The sequence below is a fragment of the Somniosus microcephalus genome, chromosome 14 (assembly GCF_052327205.1).
Source record: "Somniosus microcephalus isolate GS21.2 chromosome 14, FLI_Smic_1.0, whole genome shotgun sequence".
In the NCBI taxonomy this organism is placed as follows: domain Eukaryota; kingdom Metazoa; phylum Chordata; class Chondrichthyes; order Squaliformes; family Somniosidae; genus Somniosus; species Somniosus microcephalus.
Genome location: NC_141000.1, coordinates 3,984,585 through 4,008,366, shown reverse-complemented (window position 1 = coordinate 4,008,366; position 23,782 = coordinate 3,984,585). Strand labels below are relative to the sequence as shown.

The 23,782-nt window shown below is 46.5% G+C and overlaps 1 protein-coding gene across 3 annotated transcripts in view; it reads left to right on the top strand.

The window, feature by feature from the left end:
* The window catches only part of phex (phosphate regulating endopeptidase homolog, X-linked), a 225,177-nt gene that overhangs the window by 28,627 nt on the left and 172,768 nt on the right, over positions 1–23,782 (top strand). For all 3 annotated transcript variants that reach the window (XM_086006138.1, XM_086006141.1, XM_086006139.1), the window contains exons 2-3: positions 2,403–2,468; positions 20,093–20,254. In XM_086006138.1, coding sequence (XP_085862264.1) covers positions 2,403–2,468; positions 20,093–20,254 — 228 coding nt within the window. The remainder of the gene's footprint in view (positions 1–2,402; positions 2,469–20,092; positions 20,255–23,782) is intronic.

The window sequence follows — 23,782 nt, the reverse complement described above, 5'->3', positions numbered from 1 at the left end:
GCATTTTTGATGGTCGTCCAGGTGTGACGTCGTCATCCTTTTTGGCATCTACAGTCAGTGCTTGTATGGAATACCAATCTAGCTGTATCTTCCGGATCCATTCACGCCCTAGTAGTAGTGGTCCTCCCTCTGGCAATACATATAGGTCCATTTTTGGTGTTTCCTTGCCGTTCTATATAACGTTCGCCCATATTTTTCCTTTGGGGTAGACTTTTTGCCCCATGTACGTCTTCAAGACGATCTCTGTATCTCTCAAGGGTATATGTGAGAATAGCCGCTTGTAGTCCCTTCGGTTTATGACTGTTAGGGCTGATCCTGTGTCCAATTCCATTTTCACTTGGACTCCGGCTATCTTGAGCGTGATCCAGATAGTTTGGTGATCCTCCGTCTTGATCACATTATGTAGTTTCAGACAACCCAGCTCCTTGCTTCCGGAGTCTGTATCACTTTTCTGTTCATCTGAACTACTCTCCGTCACCTTATGTACCTTCTTGTACTTCTCCTGTGGAGATTGCTTGCTGCTGGTTTTTTTTTTCCGACCTGCAGACTCTTGCTATGTGTCCTACTTTTCCACACTGTCTGCACACTTGGTCCTTGAACCAGCAATCCTTATGGTTGTGTGTTGTTCTGCCGCAGCGATAGCACTTCACTGTTCCGTATGACATTTCATTTGTGCCATATTCTTGCGGTCTCCGTTGTATCTCTGCCGCGTCCCGTGCTGCTGCTTCGTGTGATACTGCCATGCTGAAAGCCTTGTCCAGTGTAAGATCCTTTTCTGATAGAAGCCGTTTCTGGGTTCCTTCACTTTGAAGCCCACACACAAACTTGTCCCTTAACATATCTGCTAGTCCCATTCCAAACTGGCAGTGTTTCGATAGCTTGTGCAGTTCCATTAAATACTCAGCATTACTTTCATCTTTATGCTGGTTCCTTTTGTGAAACTTAAATCTTTCTGCTATCAGCAGCGGTGTGGGGTTTAAGTGGCCCTGTAGGATTGACACTATGTTTTCAAAATCCTTTTCCACTGGCTTCTCTGGGGTTACTAGGTTTCGCAGTAAGCCATACGTTTTTGCACCCATTGAATTCAACAATACCAGCGCTTTCCTGTCATCTGGCACTTCATTCGCCTTGCAGTACACTTCTATGCGTTCGACATATGTCGTCCAATCTTCGACTTCATTGTCGGACGCTGTGACACTGCCACTCTTCGGCATCCCTGGGTGTGGTTAGACTGGCTCAAAACGGCGTCTCCCGCGCTCTCCCTTCTTCTCCGCTGCAGCTCACAATGGTATCTCCTGCGCTTTCCTTTCTTCCCCGCTGACGCTGCTCGGCCCTTGAACACTGGCTGCACTCTGCGCGTTTTCCTGCACGCCTCTCTCTCTCTCGTTGATGCTGCTCAGCCCTTGAACACCGGCTGCGCTCTGCTCTCTCTCGTTGACGCCGCTTGGTCCTTAACACCGGCTGTGCCCTGTGCGCTCTACCCTCTCTCTTCTCCCGTCGACGCTGCTCGGCCTTTTTCTGTGCCGTCGGTCGGCTTAAGCCGCCGCTGTCCGGGAAGGGTCTGCGCCGTACCTGTTGCCAGCCCGTTTCGCTGGACCACCGTGACTGGAGAACCAAGCCCAGCTCTCAACAGCCTCCCCTCTTCTTCCCCCACGGCGCTCTCTCTCTCTCTCTCCCGCTTCCCCCACGGCTCTCTCTCTCTTCCCCCCGTCTCTCTCTCTTTCCCCCCCCCCGTCTCTCTCTCTTCCCCCCCCCGTCTCTCTCTCTTCTCCCCCCCCCCCCCCCCCCCCCCCGTCTCTCTCTCTCTCTCTCTCTCTCTCTCTCTCTCTCTTTTCCCCCCCGGCTCTCTCTCTCTCCCCCCCCCAGTCTCTCTGGATGGCCGACGCCCGTGCTTCTGGACTCGGCCGCCTTCTTTCACTGTTCTCCAGGAGCGAATCCCTGGGAGGTGATGCAGAGTTGCAGGTAGGTTTGAATCTTCTTGTCGCCAATGTTAGATCCGTGTATCTTGATGTTGCGTGTCCTTCAATAACTAGACAAGAGACTGCAGGGAACAATCAACAGGTGTTTACTGGATGAGGGTTACTCTAAAACTAACTGTACAGATCCCTACTCAGGGTTTATATACAGGTGTGGTCACTGCCGGTACTACAGTATACAGGAGCTGTAAAAAGTAGTTCTCCCCTTAAAGGTACATACACAGGACCTTCGCTCATTTTCAGTTTGAGGAGGAAGCACTGGCAGTGAGGTGGAGGTTCCGGGCTCCCCGAACCGCGATGGGTTTTCAGCGCTCCGCCCGCCAAGGCCCCGGTTGATGGTTTCCAGACACGAGCGCAAGTGACTGCACTTTGTTGGTGTTGCTGTGTTTGCTCTGAATTGTCTGATTTTCTGTGACTGTCTTACAGCTGGGAATCGGGTGATCAGTCTGCACTCCCAGGAGCATTGCCTGACAGCCCAATGCACCGAGGCTGGTAAGCAACAACTCTTATTCTTTCTGTAGAGTTAAATTATTTTAATCCATTCTCGGGGGTGCGGGTGCCAGCGGCTTCCATAAACCACTGGCAGCGGTTTGAGACAACAGAGTGGCTTGCTCGGCCACTTCAGAGAAGATAAGAAATAGGAGCAGGAGGAAAAACTTTGAGCCTGCTCCGCCATTCAATGGTGATCTTCTGCCTCAACTCCATTCACCGGCGTTATCGCCATATCCCTTGATGCCCTTACTGGTCAGAAATCTATCGACTTCTGTTTTGAATATACCCAATGACTGAGCCTGCACAGCCCTCTGGGGTAGAGAATTCCAAAGATTCACCACCCTCTGTGCGAAGAAATCTCTTCTCATTTCAGTCCTGAATGGCCCACCCTTTATCCTGAGGCTGTGGCCCCTGGTTCTAGACTCCCCAGCCAAGGGAAACATTCTCCCAGCATCCACCCTATCAAGCCCTGTAATAATTTTGTATGCTTCAATGAGATCCCCTCTCATTCTTCTGAATTCAAGAGAATACAGGCCTAGTTTACTCAATCTCTTCTCAGAGAGAAAAAGATTGGTGAAGTCAAGCATAGGTCCCTTGCAGTCAGAATCAGGGGAATTTATAATGGGGAACAAAGAAATGGCAGACCAATTAAATACATACTTTGGTTCTGTCTTAGAACATAAGAACATAAGAACATAAGAAATAGGAGCAGGAGTAGGCCAATCGGCCCCTCGAGCCTGCTCCGCCATTCAATAAGATCATGGCTGATCTGATCCTAACCGCCAATCCACTATCACAGAACCATCTCCTGAATCTAACAGAATTAGACACACGAAATAGGAGCAGGATCAGGCTACACGGCCCCTGGGCCCGCTCCGCTACCCACAGGGCCATGACCGATCCGAACCTAGACTCATGTCCAAATTCCTGCCCACTCCCCGTAACCCTTAATTCCCTTTACTTCTAGGAAACTGTCTATTTCTGTTTTAAATTTATGTAATGATGTAGCTTCTACAGCTTTTTGGGGCAGCATATTCCATGGACCTACCACCCTCTGAGTGAAGTAGTTCCTCCTCATCTCAGTTTTGAAAGAGCAGCCCCTTATTCTAAGACACTGCCCCCTAGTTCTAGTTTCACCCATCATCGGGAACATCTTCCCCGCATCCACCTGATCCAACCCCTTCACAATCTTATATGTTTCAATAAGATCGCCTCTCATTCTTCTGAACTCCAATGAGTAGAGTCCCAATCTACTCAACCTCTCCTCATATGTCCATCCCCTCATCCCCGGGATTAACCGAGTGAACCTTCTTTGTACTGACTCGAGAGCAAATATGTCCTTAAGTATGGACACCAAAACTGTACGCAGTATTCCAGGTGCGGTCTCACCAATACCTTGTACAACTGAAGCAATACCTCCCTATTTTTATATTCTATCCCCCTAGCAATGAAAGCCAACATTCCATTGGCCTTCTTAATCACTTGCTGCACCTGCATACTAACCTTTTGAGTTTCGTGCACCAGGACCCCCAGATCCCTTTGTACTTCAGTACTTTCCAGTTTCTTGCCATTAAGATAATAACTTGCTCTACGATTTTTCCTGCCAAAGTGCATAAACTCACACTTTCCAGTATTGTATTCCATCTGCCAAATCTCTGCCCACTTACTTAGCCTGTCGATGTCCCCTTGCAGGTTTTTTATGTCCTCCTCACTCACTACTTTCCCTCCCATCTTAGTATCATCTGCAAACTTTGATATGTTACACTCGGTCCCCTCCTCCAAATCGTTAATATAGATTGTAAAGAGTTGGGGACCCAGCACTGACCCCTGCGGAACACCACTAGTTACTGATTGCCAGTCTGAGAATGAACCATTTATCCCAACTCTCTGCCTTCTGTTAGATAGCCAATCCTCTATCCATGCCAGAATATTACCCCCAATCCCGTGATTTTTTATCTTAAGCAATAATCTTTTGTGTGGCGCCTTGTCAAATGCCTTTTGGAAGTCTAAATACACTACGTCCACTGGTTCCCCTTTATCCACCCTATACGTTACTTGCTCAAAGAACTCCAGCAAATTTGTCAAACATGACTTCCCCTTCATAAAACCATGCTGACTTTGTCCTATTAAATTATGATTATCCAAATGTCCTGTTACTGTCTCCTTAATAATGGACTCCAAAATTTTACCTACCACAGATGTTAGGCTAACCGGTCTATAGTTTCCAGCCTTCTGTCTACTGCCCTTTTTAAATAAGGGTGTTACATTAGCAGTTTTCCAGTCTGCCGGGACCTTTGCCGAGTCCAGGGAGTTTTGGAAAATTATTACCAATGCATCCACAATCCCTACCGCCACTTCCCTCAAGACCCTAGGATGTAAGCCATCAGGTCCAGGTGATTTATCCGCCTTGAGTCCCATTATTTTACCGAGTACCACTTCCTTAATGATTTTGATCGTGTTTAGCTCCTCCCCCCCCCTTTAGCCCCCTGTTTGTCCAGTGTTGGGATATTCTTAGTGTCTTCTACTGTAAAGACTGATATAAAATATTCATTCAGTGTTTTTGCCATCTCCATATTTCCCACCATTAATTTCCCGGTCTCATCCTCTAAGGGACCAACATTTACTTTAGCCACCCTTTTTCTTTTTATATAACTATAAAAACTCTTACTATCTGTTTTTATATTTTTTGCTAATTTACTTTCATAATCTATCTTCCCTTTCTTAATCAATCTTTTTGTTATTTTTTGCTGTCTTTTAAAGTTTTCCCAATCCTCTATCCTCCCACTTGATTTGGCTACCTTATATGCCCTTGTTTTTAGTCGAATACTATCCTTAATTTCTTTACTTAGCCACGGATGGCTGTCTTTTCTTTTACACCCTTTTCTTCTCAGTGGAATATATATTTTTTGGAAGTTGTAAAATAACTCCTTAAATGTACACCACTGATCATGTATCGTCTTACCCTTTAATCTATTTTCCCAATCCACTCTACTCAATTCCGCTCTCATACCTTCATAGTCTCCTTTATTCAAGCTTAGCACGCTTGTTTGAGATCCAACCTTCTCACCCTCTAATTGAATATGGAATTCAACCATGTTATGGTCACTCATTCCAAGGGGATCCTTTACTAGGACATTTTTAATTGATCCTGTCTCGTTACACAGGACCAGATCTAAGGTTGCTTGCCCCCTGGTCGGTTCAGTTACATACTGCTCAAGGAACCCATCCCTAATACGCTCAAGGAACCCATCCCTAATACACTCAATGAACTCATCCTCAAGGCAGCCCTGCCCAATTTGATTTGTCCAATTAATATGTCTTCACAAAGGAGGACACAAATAACCTCCCAGAGATGTCGGGGAACATAGGGTCTAATGAGAGGAAGGAACAGAATGAAATCAGAATTTGTAGGGAAATGGTGTTAAGGAAATTAACGGGATTGAAGGCGGATAAATCCCCAGGGCCTGATAATCTACATCCTAGGGTACTTAAGGAAGTGGCCCTAGAAATAGTAGATGCATTGCTGGTCATCTTCCAAAATTCTATAGACTCTGGAACAGTTCCCATGGATTGGAGGGTAGCTAATGTTACTCCACTATTCAAAAAAGGTGGTAGAGAGAAAACGGGGAATTATAGACCGGTAAGCCTGACATTGGTAGTGGGGAAAATGCTAGAGTCCATTATAAAAGATGTAATAGCAGAGCACTTGGAAAACAGTGACAGGATCAGACAAAGTCAACATAGATTTACAAAAGGTAAATCGTGCTTGATAATCTACTGGAATTTTTTGAGGATGTAACTGGTAGAATAGTTAAGGGAGAACCAGTGGATGTGGTGTATTTGGACTTTCAGAAGGCTTTCGATAAGGTCCCGCATAAGAGATTAGCGTGTAAAGTTAAAGCACATGGGATTGGGGGCAAGGTACTGACTTGGATAGAGAACTGGTTGGCAGACAGGAAGCAAAGAGTTGGAATAAACGGCTCTTTTTCCAAGTGGCAGGCAGTGACTAGTGGGGTACCGCAGGGATTGGTGCTAGGACCCCAGCTATTCACAATATATATTAATGATCTAGACAAGGGAACTAGATGTAATATCTCCAAGTTTGCAGATGACACAAAGCTGGGTGGGCGTGTGTGCTGTGAGGGGGATGCCGAGAAACTCCAGTATGATTTGGACAGGTTGGGTGATTGGGCAGATGTATGGCAGATGCAGTATAATGTGGATAAATGCGAGGTTATCCACTTTGGTGGCAAAAACAGGAAGGCAGATTATTATCTGAATGGCAATAGATTGGGAGAAGGGGAAGTGCAATGAGACCTGGGTGTCCTTGTGCACCAGTCGCTGAAGGTAAGCATGCAGGTACAGTAGGCGGTTAAGAAGGCAAATGGTATGTTGGCCTTCGTAGCGAGAGGGTTTGAGTACAGCAACAAGGATGTCTTGCTGCAGTTGTACAGGGCCTTGGTGGGACCATACCTTGAGTATTGTGTGCAGTTTTGGTCGCCTTATCTGAGGAAGGATGTTCTTGCCATGGAGGGAGTGCAGCGAAGATTCACCAGACTGATACCTGGGATGGCAGGAATGACGTATGAAGAGAGATTGGGTTTATACTTGCTGGAGTTTAGAAGAATGAGAGGGGATCTCATTGAAACATAAAATTCTAACAGGGCTAGACAGACTAGATGCAGGAAGGATGTTCCCGATGGCGGGGGAGTCCAGAACCAGGGGTCACAGTCTAAAGATAAGGGGTAAGCCATTTAGGACAGAGATGAGGAGGAATTTCTTCACCCAGAGTGGTGAACCTGTGGAATTCTCTACCACAGAAGGCAGTTGAGGCCAATTCATTAAATATATTCAAGAAGGAGTTAGATATATTTCTTAAGGCTGAAGGGATCAAGGGATATGGGGAGAAGGCAGGGACAGGGTACTGAATTTGGATGATCAGCCATGATCTCATTGAATGGCGGAGCAGGCTCGAGGGGCCGAATGGCCTACTCCTGCTCCTATCTTCTATGTTTCTATGAGTTCGCAAGTCGTGTTACACTCGGGTTGAGTTACAGTGTGAGATTACGACAGTCCCGCCATCCCAGGAATCAATCTCGTGAACCTTCGTTGCACTCCCTCTATGGCAAGTATATCCTTCCTTAGGTAAGGAGACTAAAATTGTACACAGTACTCCAGGTGTGGTCTCACCAAGGCCCTATATAATTGGAGTAAGACTTCTTTACTCCTGTACTCAAATCCTCTTGTAATGAAGGCCAGCATACAATTTGGCTTGATGCACCTGCACATTCACTTTCAGTGACTTATGTACAAGGACACCCAGGTCCCTTTGAGCATCTGCGTTTCCCCAATCTTTCACCATTTAGGAAATACTCTGCCTTTCTGTTTTTTCGACCAAAGTGGAAAAATTTATCCACATTAAATTCCTGGACAGTTGTGAGACTGGGGGTCAGTCAGGGCCACGGTTCAACCTCTCTCATCCGAAAGACGGCACCTCCAACAGTGCACTAACATGGAAAGTAACAAAGTTTGTCACTTCATCCCTTTGAACAGGCTTGACAGGTTTAGAATCCTTGAAACTAGCTGGCAGTGAACTTTCCTCAGCTTGAGGGTCCTTCGTAGCTTCCTTCTGATTGGAGAAAAAGCATTTGCCTCTCTGACTGTTTCAGCCTCAAACTTACTGTGGACTCACTTTTTCCCCCACACAGAGGAAAAGAGAGACACATAGTCAAAGGGAGTGAGAGAATGCACCAAATGCATAACCTCTGCCCTGCAGGTACCGTGGCATCATGTCGAGCTGGGACTCGTGTGCTCAGTGACGGTTGCAGTGTGCCATAGACCCAGGATTGGTCTCCATCTCAAGCATGTTGTTGTGCTGAAGTTTCTGGAGCCCTCTGAATGTTCCTGTACTTTGCTGACATCTCCTGTGTTTGGGGGGGGGGGGCGGGGGAGTGGGGTGGGGGTGGTGGTTTGACACTGGCCTACAGTTTCCCAGAATTTCTCATGTATTTGATCCTAGTCCCTGTCCCTCCAGCACACTCTCCATTTACCTGCTCTGCTCTTAGCGTGTGGTATCATACCTTTCATAGATCTTATTCACGCACTAGATAGACTGGGATGATCCCCCTCTCCCTCTCCCTTGCTTTTGCTGACTGCAGAGCAATGCTCAATTGTGTCACTGGTACTGAAGCGATAGCCAGTCAGGCCATGGCATAAAATGGAGGCAGAAAGAGAGGCTGGGGCTCAAAAGAGACATAAAGGGTGGTCTGGGAGGGATGGAAAATAAATGAGTCTATTATGGTTCTGAGCCAGGCTTCTTGTTCAGGGGCCAGGATGTTGAGTCTGTGGTCACTTGGAGGTGCTTTGGTTATCTTGCTCTGTGTTGTTGGGGCAAGTACTTTTGTAATTCAAGGATCGTGTTCATCCCAAGGCCTCCTTGTAGGGACCAGTGGTAGTTTTCTTCCAGTTGGATTGCCCTTGATATGGTACAAAACCATAGAACCATACATCACACGAGGCCATTTGACCCACCGTGTCTGTGCTGCCTCTTTACTAGAGCAATCCAGAGCTAATCCCAGTGCCCCACTCTCTCTCCCCATGCCCTGCATCAATCCAAAACTAATCTCACTGCCCCGCGCTCTCCCCATAGCCCTGTACAATCCAAAACTAATCCCACTGCCCCACTCTCTCTCCATAGCCCTGTATCAATCTAACACTAATCCCACTGCCCCACTCTCTCCCCATAGCCCTTATCAATCCAAAACTAATCCCACTGCCCCACTCTCTCCCCATAGCCCTGTATCAATCCAAAATTATTCCCACTGCCCACTCTCTCCCCATCGCCCTGTATCAATCCCAAACTAATCCCACTGCCCCGCTCTCTCCATAGCCCTGTATCAATCCAAACTAATCCCACTGCCCCACTCTCTCCCCATAGCCCTGTATCAATCTAACACTAATCCCACTGCCCCGCTCTCTCCCCATAGCCCTGTATCAATCCAAAACTATTCCCACTGCCCACTCCCTCCCCATCGCCTTGTATCAATCTCAAACTAATCCCACTGCCCTGTATCAATCCCAATCTAATCCCACTGCCCCGCTCTCTCCCCATAGCCCTGTATCAATCCAAAACTAATCCCACTGCCCCGCTCTCTCCCCATAGCCCTGTATCAATCCAAAACGAATCCTACTGCCCCGCTCTCTCCCCATAGCCCTGTATCAATCCAAAACTAATCTCACTGCCCGCTCTCTCCCCATAGCCCTGTATCAATCCAAAACTAATCCCACTGCCCCATTCTCTTCCCATAGCCCTGTATCCATCCAAAACTAATCCTACTGCCCCACTCTCTCCCCATAGCCCTGTATCAATCCAAAACTAATCCCACTGCCCTGCTCTCTCCCCATAGCCCTGCATCAATCCAAAACTAATCCCACTCTCTCCCCATCGCCCTGTATCAATAAAAACGAATCCCACTGTCCCACTCTCTCCCCATAGCCCTGTATCAATCTAACACTAATCCCACTGCCCCGCTCTCTCCCCATAGCCCTGTATCAATCCAAAACTAATCCCACTGCCCCGCTCTCTCCCCATAGCCCTGTATCAATCCAAAACTAATCCCACTGCCCCGCGCTCTCCCCACAGCCCTGTATCAATCTAACACTAATCCCAGTGCCCCGCTCTCTCCCCATAGCCCTGTATCAATCCAAAACTAATCCTACTGCCCCGTTCTCTCCCCATAGCCCTGTATCAATCCAAAACTAATCCCACTGCCTCGCTCTCTCCGCATAGCCCTGTATCAATCCAAAACGAATCCCACTGCCCCGCTCTCTCCCCATAGCCCTGTATCAATCCAAAACTAATCCTACTGCCCCACTCTCTCCCCATAGCCCTGCATCAATCCAAAACTAATCCCACTCTCTCCCCATCGCCCTGTATCAATAAAAACGAATCCCACTGTCCCACTCTCCCCATCGCCCTGTATCAATCCAAAACTAATCCCACTGCCCCGCTCTCCCCCCATAGCCCTGTATCAGTCCAAAACTAATCCCACTGCCCCGCTCTCTCCCCATCGACCTGTATCTCCCTCTGTTTCAGATATTTATCCCATTTTCCCTTAAAAGATGTAATGGTCTCTGCCTCAACCAGTCCCTGTGGTAAAGCATTCCATGCTCCAACAACCTGTGTGAAGAAATTTCTCCTAACCCCCCTCCTCACTCTCTGTGACAATTTTAAATCGATGAACCCTCGTCACTGACTCCCAACTAGAGGAAATAGTCTTTTTTTTATGCAATAAATCAAAGCCCGACATAATTTAAAAGCCTTGATTAAATCTCTGCTTAGCCTTCTCTGCTCCAGTGGCAATAGTCCCAGTATCTCAAGTCTCTCCTCATAACTATAGTTTCCCATCCTGGCATCACCCTGGTGAATCTACACTGTACACTTTAATGTCCTTTCTATAATGGGCCATCCCAGGCCCTCTCCAGCCCAGGCTCCATTCCTGCAGGAAAGCTCCAGGACTCCTGGGGCAGAGTTAAAGGATCGGAGACCTGGTGATCAAGATTGCCACCTCTCTATCTGACTCTTTGTTCGGAGAATGCTTAGATTGGCCCTACTGTACCTCGGGGCCACTGCTAGTGACCCGGGTCCTTCACTTCACCTTACTGTGGGGTAGCTCCCAATCCCAATCAGTCGCTTCACCAATGACTGGCAGGTTCTTTCCACATGGAGTGGTGGATTCTCAGTTCTCTTCAGGATGTGATCAGGAGACTCCTGTTCGTTCCTTACAGGGACTGCACTTAGACAGTAATGTCCTTGGAGTGAACGGTCCATTTCAATACGCGTGCGATAGTGGCTAGTGGTCACCTGATGTCCTTCATCAGGTCTTTCAGGCCTCAGGACAGCGAGCAAGGATTTTCTGGGTTCCCACTCTGCACTTCACTCTGTCCGGGCTTCTCATGGCCTTGTGGTGAAGCTGTTCTGGAGTTTCCTATTAACAGTTGTTACCACCTCTAAGACAACAATTATTTTAAATATTGAGATCTGCAGCAGCTCTTGTGTTGCTCACTAACATATTATGCCTCTTTCCCAGGTATTTGTGGTCGATGGATTGAGCATGCTCATTGAACTGATAGTTTGTGTAAGAGTCATGAAAGTTTGAGAAAGAAAATACTTAAAATATTGGTTAAATAGTATAATAGTTAATTTACCTGACTGACTTATTGTATTGAGAAACCCCCTATTTTCTTGTTCCAATAGTATAGTCTGAGATACCCCCTTTATTCTTGCTACAATGGTACAGTCCTTAAGCTTGTCACATGGTATCCAGCCATTTTACAGCTCAAGCTCCACGAGGCTAGAGAGAAGGTAAAGGCTTTGAGGGCTGGAGCAATACAGTTTTTGAACGTGCTCGTTTAAACGTGTTTTGCTTTGTAATCCTGTTTGTAAGGTGTTACAGTAAACAGTTTAAAGACAAAGTTACGTTTTGGAACGTTTTATTTCGACACGCGTCTACTCGTTGTTAGAAGCCTCAAAGCTCAGTGGCTGCATGTTTGGAAATTACGAAGCGCCACTACATTAGTCAAAAACTAGCTCCCTAAGAAGGAAAGGACGGAATTGTCGGCGAACGTATACATGAATGGTCACGGAGCCAGACGACAATATAAGAAAGCGAAGGTACAGTGACTGTTACTTGCCTTGTTCATTCTATTGAGAAGCTAAATAAGAGCTGCGGGTAAAATGGCCGAGGCCTTACGGAGCCGTGAGGAGCTTCCCCCAGCCAGAAGGATTGTTGGCCAAAAGAGGGAAGTAAAGCTCACCCCAAAGGCAATGGAAGAGAAGTTACATAGAAGAATAGGTGCAAGGAGGGCTAAATTAGCTCAGATAACTGGAAAAATGAAGATAATTGATTGTCTCATGGAAGATAATGCTAATATTAAGAAAGCTGAAGACATAATGCATTATGATTTCTCCAAGTTGCATGAAGAATTTAATGTACTCAATGAAGATGTATTAGCACTTCTGTCTGAAGAAGAGGGAAACGCTGATCACAACTGGTTTGATCTTAAATCATCCAGCATTAAGGACTATGTCAAGGCCACAGAACAGTGGATGTTAAAGATTCGTCAAGATGCTGATACAGCAGAGAAAGATAAAGATGACGATGAAGTCGGACCAGATGATAGCATTTCAGAGACTTCAGCCAGACTGAGCAAAAATCGAAAAGAAGGTAGCTCTGTTTCTGGACACAGGTCAGTCGCTTCTAACACATGCTTGTCGCGATGCATGAGAGAGGAGGTTGAACGGGCAGCGTTGATGGCGCGCGCAGCATCTTTAGTGGAGAAGCAAGCTCTTGAACGGGAAGAGGCCCAAGTGCAGGCAAAGAAAGAACAGCTGGAGATAAAAACAGCTATTGAGGTCTCAGATGCCAAGTTGAGTGTGTATGAAGATTATGAAGGCTCACAGGATGGCATGAACGAATACTGCCAGTCAATGTTGTCACACAGAGCTGGATCCAGGGCACCTTCAAGAGTTAAAAGAGAGTCCGAAGGCCATCTCCTGGCATTACAGCGTGGAAGAGCCACCTCTCCACTAACAGGAGCACGTGATGTTACCCCAGACGTCAGACGGTCTAGACTAGACCCTGCTGATGACCACCAGAGGCCTGAAGACACAGGGAGAAGCCTATACCGAGTGATTCAACGTCAGAACGAAATTACAGAGATGCTTGTAAAACAACAGAATCTGTTTCGACTCCCTCAGAGGTACCAGTGTTCCAAGGCGACCCACTCAAGTATAAGCCCTTCATCAGATCCTTCGAACAAGCCATTGACTCCAAAACAGAGAGCAGCAGTGATAAGTTGTACTACCTGGGACAGTACACCAGTGGTAAACCACAAGACCTGGTCAGAAGCTGTGAACACGAGAGACCGGACCGGGGATACATAGAAGCCAGGAAGTTGCTGCAGGAGCACTATGGTAACGAGCTGAAGATAGCCACTGCATATATTGAAAAGGCTATCAAGTGGCCACAGATCAGATCGGAGGACGGGGAGGCATTGAACACATATGTTCTTTTTCTCATAGGATGTCGCAACACCATGGAGGATGTTGAATTCATGGAAGAGATGGACAATCCTATGACTATGAGAATCATCATCTCTAAGCTTCCTTACAGGATGAGAGAACAATGGAGAAGAAAAGCCTTTAAGATAATGGAGAGATGGAAAAGTAGAGCCAGGTTTGCAGACTTCGTGAATTTCATAGATGAACAGGCTAAAGTTGCTATGGACCCATTGTTCGGAAACATCAAGGATGTCAGCTCAACTATTGATGGAAGAGTGAAAGTCAAGCCTGCTGAATCAAAGACTCTCAGGAAAGGTGGTTCCAAGGGAAGCAGCTTTGCAACTATCGTCACTCAGGCTGGGGAAGAAAAGTCTCAGAACTCATCTCCCAAAAGGTGCAGCACAGTGACACCTGCTAATGCCTTTCAGAAGCCATGTTTATTCTGCCAGAAGAATCATGCATTGGATTTCTGCAGTGACATCAAAGCACAGCCACATAAAGACAGAATTGAATTTCTGAAGTACAATGGCCTATGTTTTGGATGTCTCTCTCAGGGGCACCTGAGTAGAAACTGTAAGCAAAGAACAACATGCAGAGAGTGCACTCGGAAACATCCCAGTCTGCTGCATATCCACAAAGAAGAACAAGTCTCTAAGAAGAGTGAAGAAAACAATACCGACGAGAAGGTTGTTTCAAGTGCTCTGGTGTCGCTAGAACCAGAGACTTGTGGATTCACTGGGGCCGGTGACAGTGATTGTATTCTTGCCATCGTACCTGTAAAGATCAAGCCTAAGAGGAGTGAGAAGGTTGTGGAGACTTACGCCTTCATGGATCCAGGTAGTTCAGCAACGTTCTGCACAGAATCACTCATGCGACAGCTGAACGTTAGAGGCAGAAGAACAGAAATCCTATTACGCACCATGGGTCATGAGACGTCAATGCAAAGTTATATCCTGTCAGACTTAGAAGTGTGTGGACTTGAAGAGAAGGACTTCATAGACCTGCCTAATGTTTTCACACAGAGGGAGATTCCTGTTAGAATAGGGAACTTAGCCCTGCAGAAGGATGTGGAGAGATGGCCTTACCTGGAAAAGGTGTGTCTCCCATATATTGAAGCAGAAATTGGCCTATTAATTGGAACCAACGCCTACAAAACTATGGAGCCATGGCAGGTGATAAACAGCAAGGATGACGGACCCTACGCAGTCAGGACAGCCCTTGGATGGGTAGTCAATGCACCGGTAAGGAGAGATGATGGCAACAAGTCGAACAAGGAGCAACGACAAAATGTAACAGTTAATTGTATCTCTATCGCAACCATTGAAGAGCTGTTGATACAGCAGTTCAACGCAGACTTTTCAGAACGCAGCTGTGAGGAAAAGACAGATGTCACAAGAAGACCATCAGTTCATGGATTTGATGACAAGGTATACACAGTTCATTGGCCACTATCACATTGGTTTGCCACTGAGAAGACAGACCGCGAAGATGCCGAACAATCGCTGCATAGCAGAGCAGCGCGCCATCAGTCTAAAGAGAAAGCTGAACAAGAACCCCGACTTTCACGAAGACTACAAAGGCTTCATGAGAAACATCATAGCGAAAGGCTATGCTGTAAAAGTGCCCGAGGAACAGTTGAACAGAGACGATGGAAGGGTCTGGTACATTCCTCATCACGGTGTGTATCACCCAAAGAAGAAAAAGATCCGTGTAGTGTTCGACTGCACCGCCTCATTCAGAGGAACTTCACTGAATGACCAGCTGCTTCAAGGTCCTGATCTTACTAATACCCTCATTGGTGTCTTGACGAGGTTTAGACAAGAGCTCGTTGCCATGATGGCAGATATAGAATCAATGTTCTACCAAGTCAGAGTCCCTGATGAAGATGCTGATCTTCTGCGTTTCCTTTGGTGGCCAGATGGCGACGTTAGTCAAGCTATGGTGGAATGTAGAATGGCTGTACACTTGTTCGGAGCCACATCATCTCCCAGCTGTGCAAGCTACGCTCTCAGAAAAACTGCAGAAGATGGCAAAGGCAAAGCACCATCACAGGCTGTGGAGACAATCTTCAGAAACTTTTATGTCGATGACTGTCTGAAGTCCGTGTCAACAGAAGACGATGCCATTGCACTGTCAAGAGATCTTAGAACTCTGTGTTCGAATGGAGGATTCTATCTGACTAAGTGGATAAGCAACAGCAGAGCAGTTCTAGCTTCTATCCCAGAAAAGGAAAGAGCCACTGAAGTCAAGATCTGGACCTGAGCCATGATGTCCTTCCTATCGAGAGAGCTCTTGGTGTACAATGGTGCATTGAGTCAGACACGTTCAACTTCAGAATAATGGTGAACGAAAGACCATCCACAAGACGAGGGATTCTCTCCATGGTCAGTTCCATCTACGACCCTCTTGGATTCCTGGCACCACTCATTCTGACGGTGAAGCTGATCCTACGAGAGCTGTGTAGAGACAAGAGAGGATGGGATGAAGATATCCCAGAAGGTCAAGCTCAGAGATGGCTCAGATGGTTGACAGATTTGCAACAACTTTCTAGCTTCAACGTCAGTAGATGCATCAAGCCTGTGAGTTTTGGAGTTACAAAGACGGCTCAACTACATCATTTCTCGGACGGCTATGGCACGGCTACTTACCTCTTGCTGACAAATCAACAGGGCCAGAAACATTGTGCCTTCCTCATGGGGAAATCCAGGGTGGCTCTGCTGAAGCAGGTCACCATCCCGAGACACGAGTTGACAGCAGCGGTTGTTGCAGTTAAAGTTGACCAGGTGTTGCGGAAAGAGTTACAGCTCCCATTAGAAGAATCTGTCTTCTGGACGGATAGCATGACGGTGCTGAAGTATATAGAGAATGAGAAGATACGCTTCAAGACCTTCGTAGCAAACAGAATCTCATCCATTAGAGAAGCTACACAACCATCTCAATGGAGGTATGTAAACACCTCATTAAACCCAGCAGATCAAGCCTCACGGGGATTGAAGGCTGAAAACTTCATGAGGAGTGAAACTTGGATACAAGGCCCAAGTTATCTGCTGGAAACAGAGAGATCATGGCCAGAAAGACCAGATATGCCAAGTCAGATTGCTGAAGACGACGTCGAAGTCAAGAGATCAGTCACAGCAAATCTCATAACTACGAAAGAGAACTTTGACACAGTGAACAAGCTTGTTAACCATTTCTCAGGATGGCACCTGTTGAGGAAAGCAGTTGCATGGTTTCTAAGGTTGAAAGAGTTGCTGCTACACCTGAGCGGTAAGAGAAAAGAGTATCGAGCCACTACCCTTCAGTCTGAAAGTAACCCTGATAAGCAGAGAATGCTTCTACAGCAATATATGCACCAGCACAAGACCACATTGGGTAAGAATTCATTGACCGTGGAGGATTTGGCCAAGGCTGAGATGGAGATAGTTTGCTTCAGTCAAAGACAAAGATATCCAGAAGAAATCGAAGCTTTACAGCGAAATACTCCAATCAAGAAAGGTAGTCATATCTACAAGCTGGACCCTACACTGCAAGATGGAGTACTGAGGGTGGGAGGGCGACTAAACAAATCTGCTATGCCAGAGGAGGCCAAGCATCCTGCTATCCTTTCTAAGGACCTCCGGGTTGCTACTCTCATTCTTCAGCATATACACCAGAGTATTGGACACAGTGGGAGGAACCACGTGCTTGTGAAGCTAAGACAAAGATACTGGATTCCAGGAGTTAATTCTGTAATAAGAAAAATACTCTCTGAATGCATTGTTTGCAGACGGTTACACGACCCTGGAAAGACCGATCACAAAGCTCTGCCTGCTACAAGAAGCAGCGTGAAAGGTTCCTGAACAAAAAAAAAGTGGACATTTATATTGTAAATATGTTGAACTCATTAGTTTATGACTCTTAAGAATGTTTGAGTAATTGATATGCTTCATGTGCCTAGTCAATTAGGGGCCGGAATGTAAGAGTCATGAAAGTTTAAGAAAGAAAATACTTTAAAATATTGGTTAAATAGTATAATACAGTTAATTTACCTGACTGACTTATTGTATTGAGAAACCCCCTATTTTCTTGTTCCAGTAGTATAGTCTGAGATACCCCCTTTATTCTTGCTACAATGGTACAGTCCTTAAGCTTGTCACATGGTATCCAGCCATTTTACAGCTCAAGCTCCACGAGGCTAGAGAGAAGGTAAAGGCTTTGAGGGCTGGAGCAATACAGTTTTTGAACGTGTTCGTTTAAACGTGTTTTGCTTTGTAATCCTGTTTGTAAGGTGTTACAGTAAACAGTTTAAAGACAAAGTTACGTTTTGGAACGTTTTATTTCAACACGCGTCTACTCGTTGTTAAAAGCCTCAAAGCTCAGTGGCTGCATGTTTGGAAATTACGAAGCGCCACTACAGTTTGGTTTCTGTGAATGGTGGTTCCTCAATCCTTTAAGGGACCACAGCCTGATGGAGCTTCCACTGGACATTCTTAAACTCCTTCATATCCTTGCAGATAAACATCAGCACTTGGATGTTGGCCTCCAGGCTTGCCTGCACTGAACGCCAGTAAGAGACAGAGTCCAGGCTCGGGTGGCGCTGTCTGATCTCTTGGGACTTAGCAATAGCTCTGTGACATCCCTCTGACTTTGGGTCAGGGATTTTTGATACTTCGACTCTTGCAACCACAGCACTGTGCAGTTTTCAATGATGCATCACGGACGCCCGGTGTTGAACCATGTGTTTAAGCAGCACCACTTCACTTTCAACACCAATTCATAAGTTTGGACTGATTCTTCCAAGGCTTGCATGTGAGAACACAATCTTACTGCCAGCACTGCGTGTGTGAATCGGAGTAATTCCAGTGCCTTGTTAGTGTACCTCGATGAGAGGCTGGAGTTCATACCCTTCGGCCTTGCCTGTGGATTGTGTGATGACCAGGTGTCCCTCTGTTTCTTTAGGTTCATTGGCATATTCTTGGTCACATCCAGTTGAGCTTCTGAGCCTTTGTATTGTGACAGATTGCTGAACACAGGGCCAGCTGTGATTCTGGAGGCTACAGGATGGCCCCGCCGAGGCTCTTCCCTACTGCGGTCCACATTTAGTAGATGTCAGAGTACCTCATCCTCAGCGCCCTTGTTCCATGTTGGACACAGTGGGGAGCAAGTTGAGTCCGTGATACTGTGGGCCTTTGTTTATACAGATTGATGCTTTCTGCTGCCAACACCATTGAGATCTAATGAGGTCACTTCTGGGCAAAGGACATGCAAGGCTGAGTTGATTCAGATCTTTGATTATACTCTGAGTTAGACGAGACCATAACAAACACAGGCACCTGACTTAATCACCACCAAACTCTCTCTCTCGACAGTGACACCGTAAAACAGCACATCAGTCATAATCCCACACAAACCCCACATAGCTATAAACACGACTGAAATCCCTTGCTATACACGCATGGTTAGATCTTGGGTTTATGTGGCATGAATTATCTAACCCAAGCAGGTTGGTAATGGATGGAAATTCAGCTCTCAACTCGGTGATCTTAGCTGAATCTTCCTTACATTTGGCCATTACAAGGAGAGGGGCATTTTCCCCCTTGCAGCCTGGGTCCTTCCATGATCAATTTGCAGCTACTACCTTGCCCTCCAAGCTCCCACTTAGGCAGCCAGCTCCAGCTGCAGGAGCTCCGGGTCTCTCTCGGCGCACTGATTGCTGGCACAGCAGGGAAAACGCTCGGTTGTGTGTGAGAGCAAACAACTGGCTTGCAGCTGGAGCTGGAAGAGAAGACGCAGCTCCTCTCTGAGCTGGAACAGTGCTTCAAAAAATGTCTTTCTGGAGAAGACTGAACGGGGGGAGAGGCTGAATAAACAGATCAGAGACTACCATCTAGCCCAGGCCAAGCAGGCCACGCCATCGGTTAAGTATATTACTAAAAAAGTGCAAGTTGAGTCATCCAGGATAAAGCAGGATTGAGAAGAAGCCCAGGAATAATAAAAAAATACTGACTCCAGGTCTTGCTGCCATTCAAGGCACGGTCACAGAGGAGGAGGTCTATTGTGCCAACACGCCCTTTGATCTTCCCTCGCTCCAGTGAATCCACTTTGGGTGAATGTGTGCAGGAATTCTATCTCAAATTATTTTTAATTTTGGATATTTGTCTAAATGGCAGGGCCTTGAGACCATCTTTCTTGGTTTTTCAACCTGCAGTGTGCAATGTGTGACCTTCCATAAGATTGTGAGACATTGGCATGTTGGAGAAGATTGAATGCAAATCCAGTCTGGAACGCTTGTGAAGTGGCCACTGTGGAGACAGGAATGCTTCTGTTTGCTCCCCACATGTTGGGGATGACAATGGGAGTAGGGATTGTTTTGGGACTAATGATGTGGTTAACTGTAGGGTCTTTACCCGTTACCAAGCTACGATAGGATAGTCATCTAATAATGTGGCGTCCGTAGTCAACCAGAAACTGCAACACTTTTAGAAAAGTTGTTTTATTCCAATGACTGTTTCACCCATGTGACTGTAAAATGAGGACTTTGTTTCACAATGATGCTTGACTGTGTTTCTGTTTTCTCTTCTAGCTGTTTTTATGTTTAACAAAATCAACTGGTCAGCAGATCCGTGTGAGAACTTCTTTGAGTTTGCTTGTGGAAGGTGGTTGAAGGAGACGCCGATCCCTGAAGATTACTCAAGCTACGGGACTTACTCATGGGTTCGACAGAATGTCAACATCAAGTTGAAAGGCAGGTTCACTGTGTCATATATTACTTGAGCAAACAGAATTATATTGGTGCATAATCTTTCCATTTTTAAAAGAAAGGGCTTGCATTTATATAGCACCTTTCACATCCTCAGGACGTCCCAAAGCACTTTCAGTCAATGGAGTTATTTGAGGTGTAGTCACTGTTGTTTTGTAGATAAATGCAGCAGCCAATTTGCGCATAGAAAGGTCCCACAAACAGCAATGAGACAAATGACCAAGTCATCAGTTTTTCGTGTTGTTGATTGAGGGATAAATGTTGGCCAGCTCACGAGGAACCCTGTCTTCTTTGAATAGTGCCATGGGATCTTCTAATAGATCTGGGAAAATATTTTCAGTGTGAGTATGGGATGAGGGCGTTGCAGGCAAGGCCAGCATTTATTGCCCATCCCTAATTGCCCTCGAGAAGGTGGTGGTGAGCCGCCTTCTTGAACCGCTGCAGTCCGTGTGGTGAAGGTGCTCCCACAGTGCTGTGAGGGAGGGAGTTCCAGGATTTTGACCCAGCGATGATGAAGGATCGGTGATATACTTCTAAGTCAGGGTGGTGTGTGACTTGGAGGGGAACTTGGAGGTAGTGGTGTTCCCATGCACCTACTGCCCTTGTCCTTCTAGTTGGAAGAGATTGCGGGTTTGGGAGGTGCTGCCGAAGAAGCCTTGGCGAGTTGCTGCAGTGCATAGACATAGAAACATAGAAGATAGCAGGAGTAGGCCATTCGGCCCCTCGAGCCTGTTCTCCCATTTAATGAGATCATGGCTGATCATCCAAATTCAGTACCCTGTCCCTGCTTTTTCCCCATATCCCTTGATCCCTTTAGCCTTAAGAAATATATCTAACTCCTTCTTGAATATATTTAATGAATTGGCCTCAACTGCCTTGTGTGGTAGAGAATTCCACAGGTTCACCACTGTCTGGGTGAAGAAATTCCTCCTCATCTCAGTCCTAAATGGCTTACCCCTTATCCTTAGACTGTGACCCCTAGTTCTGGACTCCCTGCATCTAGTCTGTCTAGTTTCAATGAGATCCCCTCTCATTCTTCTAAACTCTAGCGAATGTAAGCCTAATTGACCCAATCTCTCCTCATACGTCATTCCTGCCATCCCAGGTATCAGTCTGGTGAATCTTCGCTGCACTCTCTCCATGGCAAGAACATCCTTCCTCAGATAAGGTGACCAAAACTGCACACAATACTCAAGGTGTGGCCTCACCAAGGCCTCGTACAACTGCAGCAAGACATCCTTGCTCCTGTAGTCGAATCCTCTTGCTATAAGGGCCAACATACCATTTGCCTTCTTAACCGCCTGCTGCACCTGTAAATCCATGTTGACTTTGTCCGATCCTGTCACTTTTTTCCCAAGTGCTCTGCTATTACATCTTTTATAATGGACTCTAGCATTTTCCCCATCTTGTAGATGGTACACACTGCAGCCATGGTACGCCGGTGGTGGAGGGAGTGACTGTTTAAGGTGGTGGATGGGGTGCCAATCAAGTGGGCTGCTTTATCCTGGATGATGTTGAGCTTCTTGAGTGTTGTTGGAGCTGCATTCAGCCAGGCAAGTGGAGAGTATTCAATCATACTCCTTACATAAGAACATAAGAAATAGGAGCAGGAGTAGGCCAATCGGCCCCTCGAGCCTGCTCCGCTATTCAATAAGATCATGGCTGATCTGATCCTAACCGCCAATCTACTATCACAGAACCATCTCCTGAATCTAACAGAATTAGACACACGAAATAGGAGCAGGATCAGGCTACACGGCCCCTGGGCCCACTCCGCTACCCACAGGGCCATGACCGATCCGAACCTAGACTCCTGTCCAAATTCCTGCCCGCTCCCCGTAACCCTTAATTCCCTTTACTTCTAGGAAACTGTTTATTTCTGTTTTAAATTTATGTAATGATGTAGCTTCTACAGCTTTTTGGGGCAGCATATTCCATGGACCTACCACCCTCTGAGTGAAGTAGTTCCTCCTCATCTCAGTTTTGAAAGAGCAGCCCCTTATTCTAAGACTATGCCCCCTAGTTCTAGTTTCACCCATCATCGGGAACATCCTCCCCGCATCCACCCAATCCAACCCCTTCACAATCTTATATGTTTCAATAAGATCGCCTCTCATTCTTCTGAGCCTTGTAGATGATGGAAAGGCAATGGGGATTCAGGTGGTGAGACACTCACTGCAGGATACCCAGCCTCTGACCTGCTCTTGTTGCCACTGTATTTATGTGGCTGGTCCAGTTAAGTTTCTGGTCAATGGTGACCCCCCAGGATGTTGATGGTGGGGGACTCGGTGATGGTAGTGCCGTTGAATGTCAAGGGGCGGTGGTTAGACTCTCGCTTGTTGGAGATAGTCATTGCCTGGCACTTCTGTGGCGCAAATGTTACCTGCCACTTATCAGCCCAAGCCCGAACGTCGTCCAGGTCTTGTTGCATGTGGGCATGGACTGCTTCATTATCTGAGGAGTTGTGAATGGCACTGAACACTGTGCAATCATCAGCAAACATCCCCATTTCTGACCTTATGTTGGAGGGAAGGTCATTGATGAAGCAGCTGAAGATGGTTGGGCCTAGGACACTGCCCTGAGGAACTCCTGCAGCGATGTCTTGAGGCTGTGATGATTGACCTTCAACCACCACAACCATTTTCCTTTGTGCTAGGTATGACTCCAGCCAGTGGAGAGTCCCCCCCCCCCCCCCCCGATTCCCATTGACTTCAGTTTTACTAGGGCTCCTTGATGCCAGACTCGGTCAAATGCTGCCTTGATGTCAAGGGCAGTCACTCTTACCTCACCTCTGGAATTCAGCTCCTTTGTCCATGTTTGGACCAAGGCTGTAATGAGGGGTTGATGGTTGAAACTCCTTATCAGTTACACAGATATATGGTATGAAATAGTTAACCAGTCAGTGAGCAGTGCTTTACTGGGATATCAACATTGAGTGACCTACTTAATAAAAGCACCCCTGGATTCAAATGTAGACCAGACTAATGGGAACCAAAATATTCTTTTTAAGTTAAACATGTCTGAACTCTCTCTCCTCAGTGCCCATAGATCCACAGGATAAAACTGCCCTCAGATTCAGCACAATTCAGACTTGCATTTCAGCTATTTAGAAACCAGTAGATCTGGTTTAGGCACATTGCAAGAATAATGCAATGCGATTTCCATGTATCTCTACATTTCATTTGTGTAGTACCTGAGACTGTCACTGCCTGGATGGTGGAAATGACTAAAGTCGCTCAAACCCACATAAGAATAAGTAAGGAATGGGAAGGAGTCACATTTGACCCATTGAAGCCTCTGCTTCCAGTACCCCAATACTACCATCGAACCCATCCCTCAGGTACAAATAACTCTCCCATCAAACCCATCCCTCTGGTACAATTGACTCTCTCATCGACCCCTTCCCTCGGGTATAGTTGACTGTCCAATCGACCCCTTCCCTCGGGTATAGTTGACTGTCCTATCTACCCCTTCCCTCGGGTATAGTTGACTGTCCTATCGACCCCTTCCCTC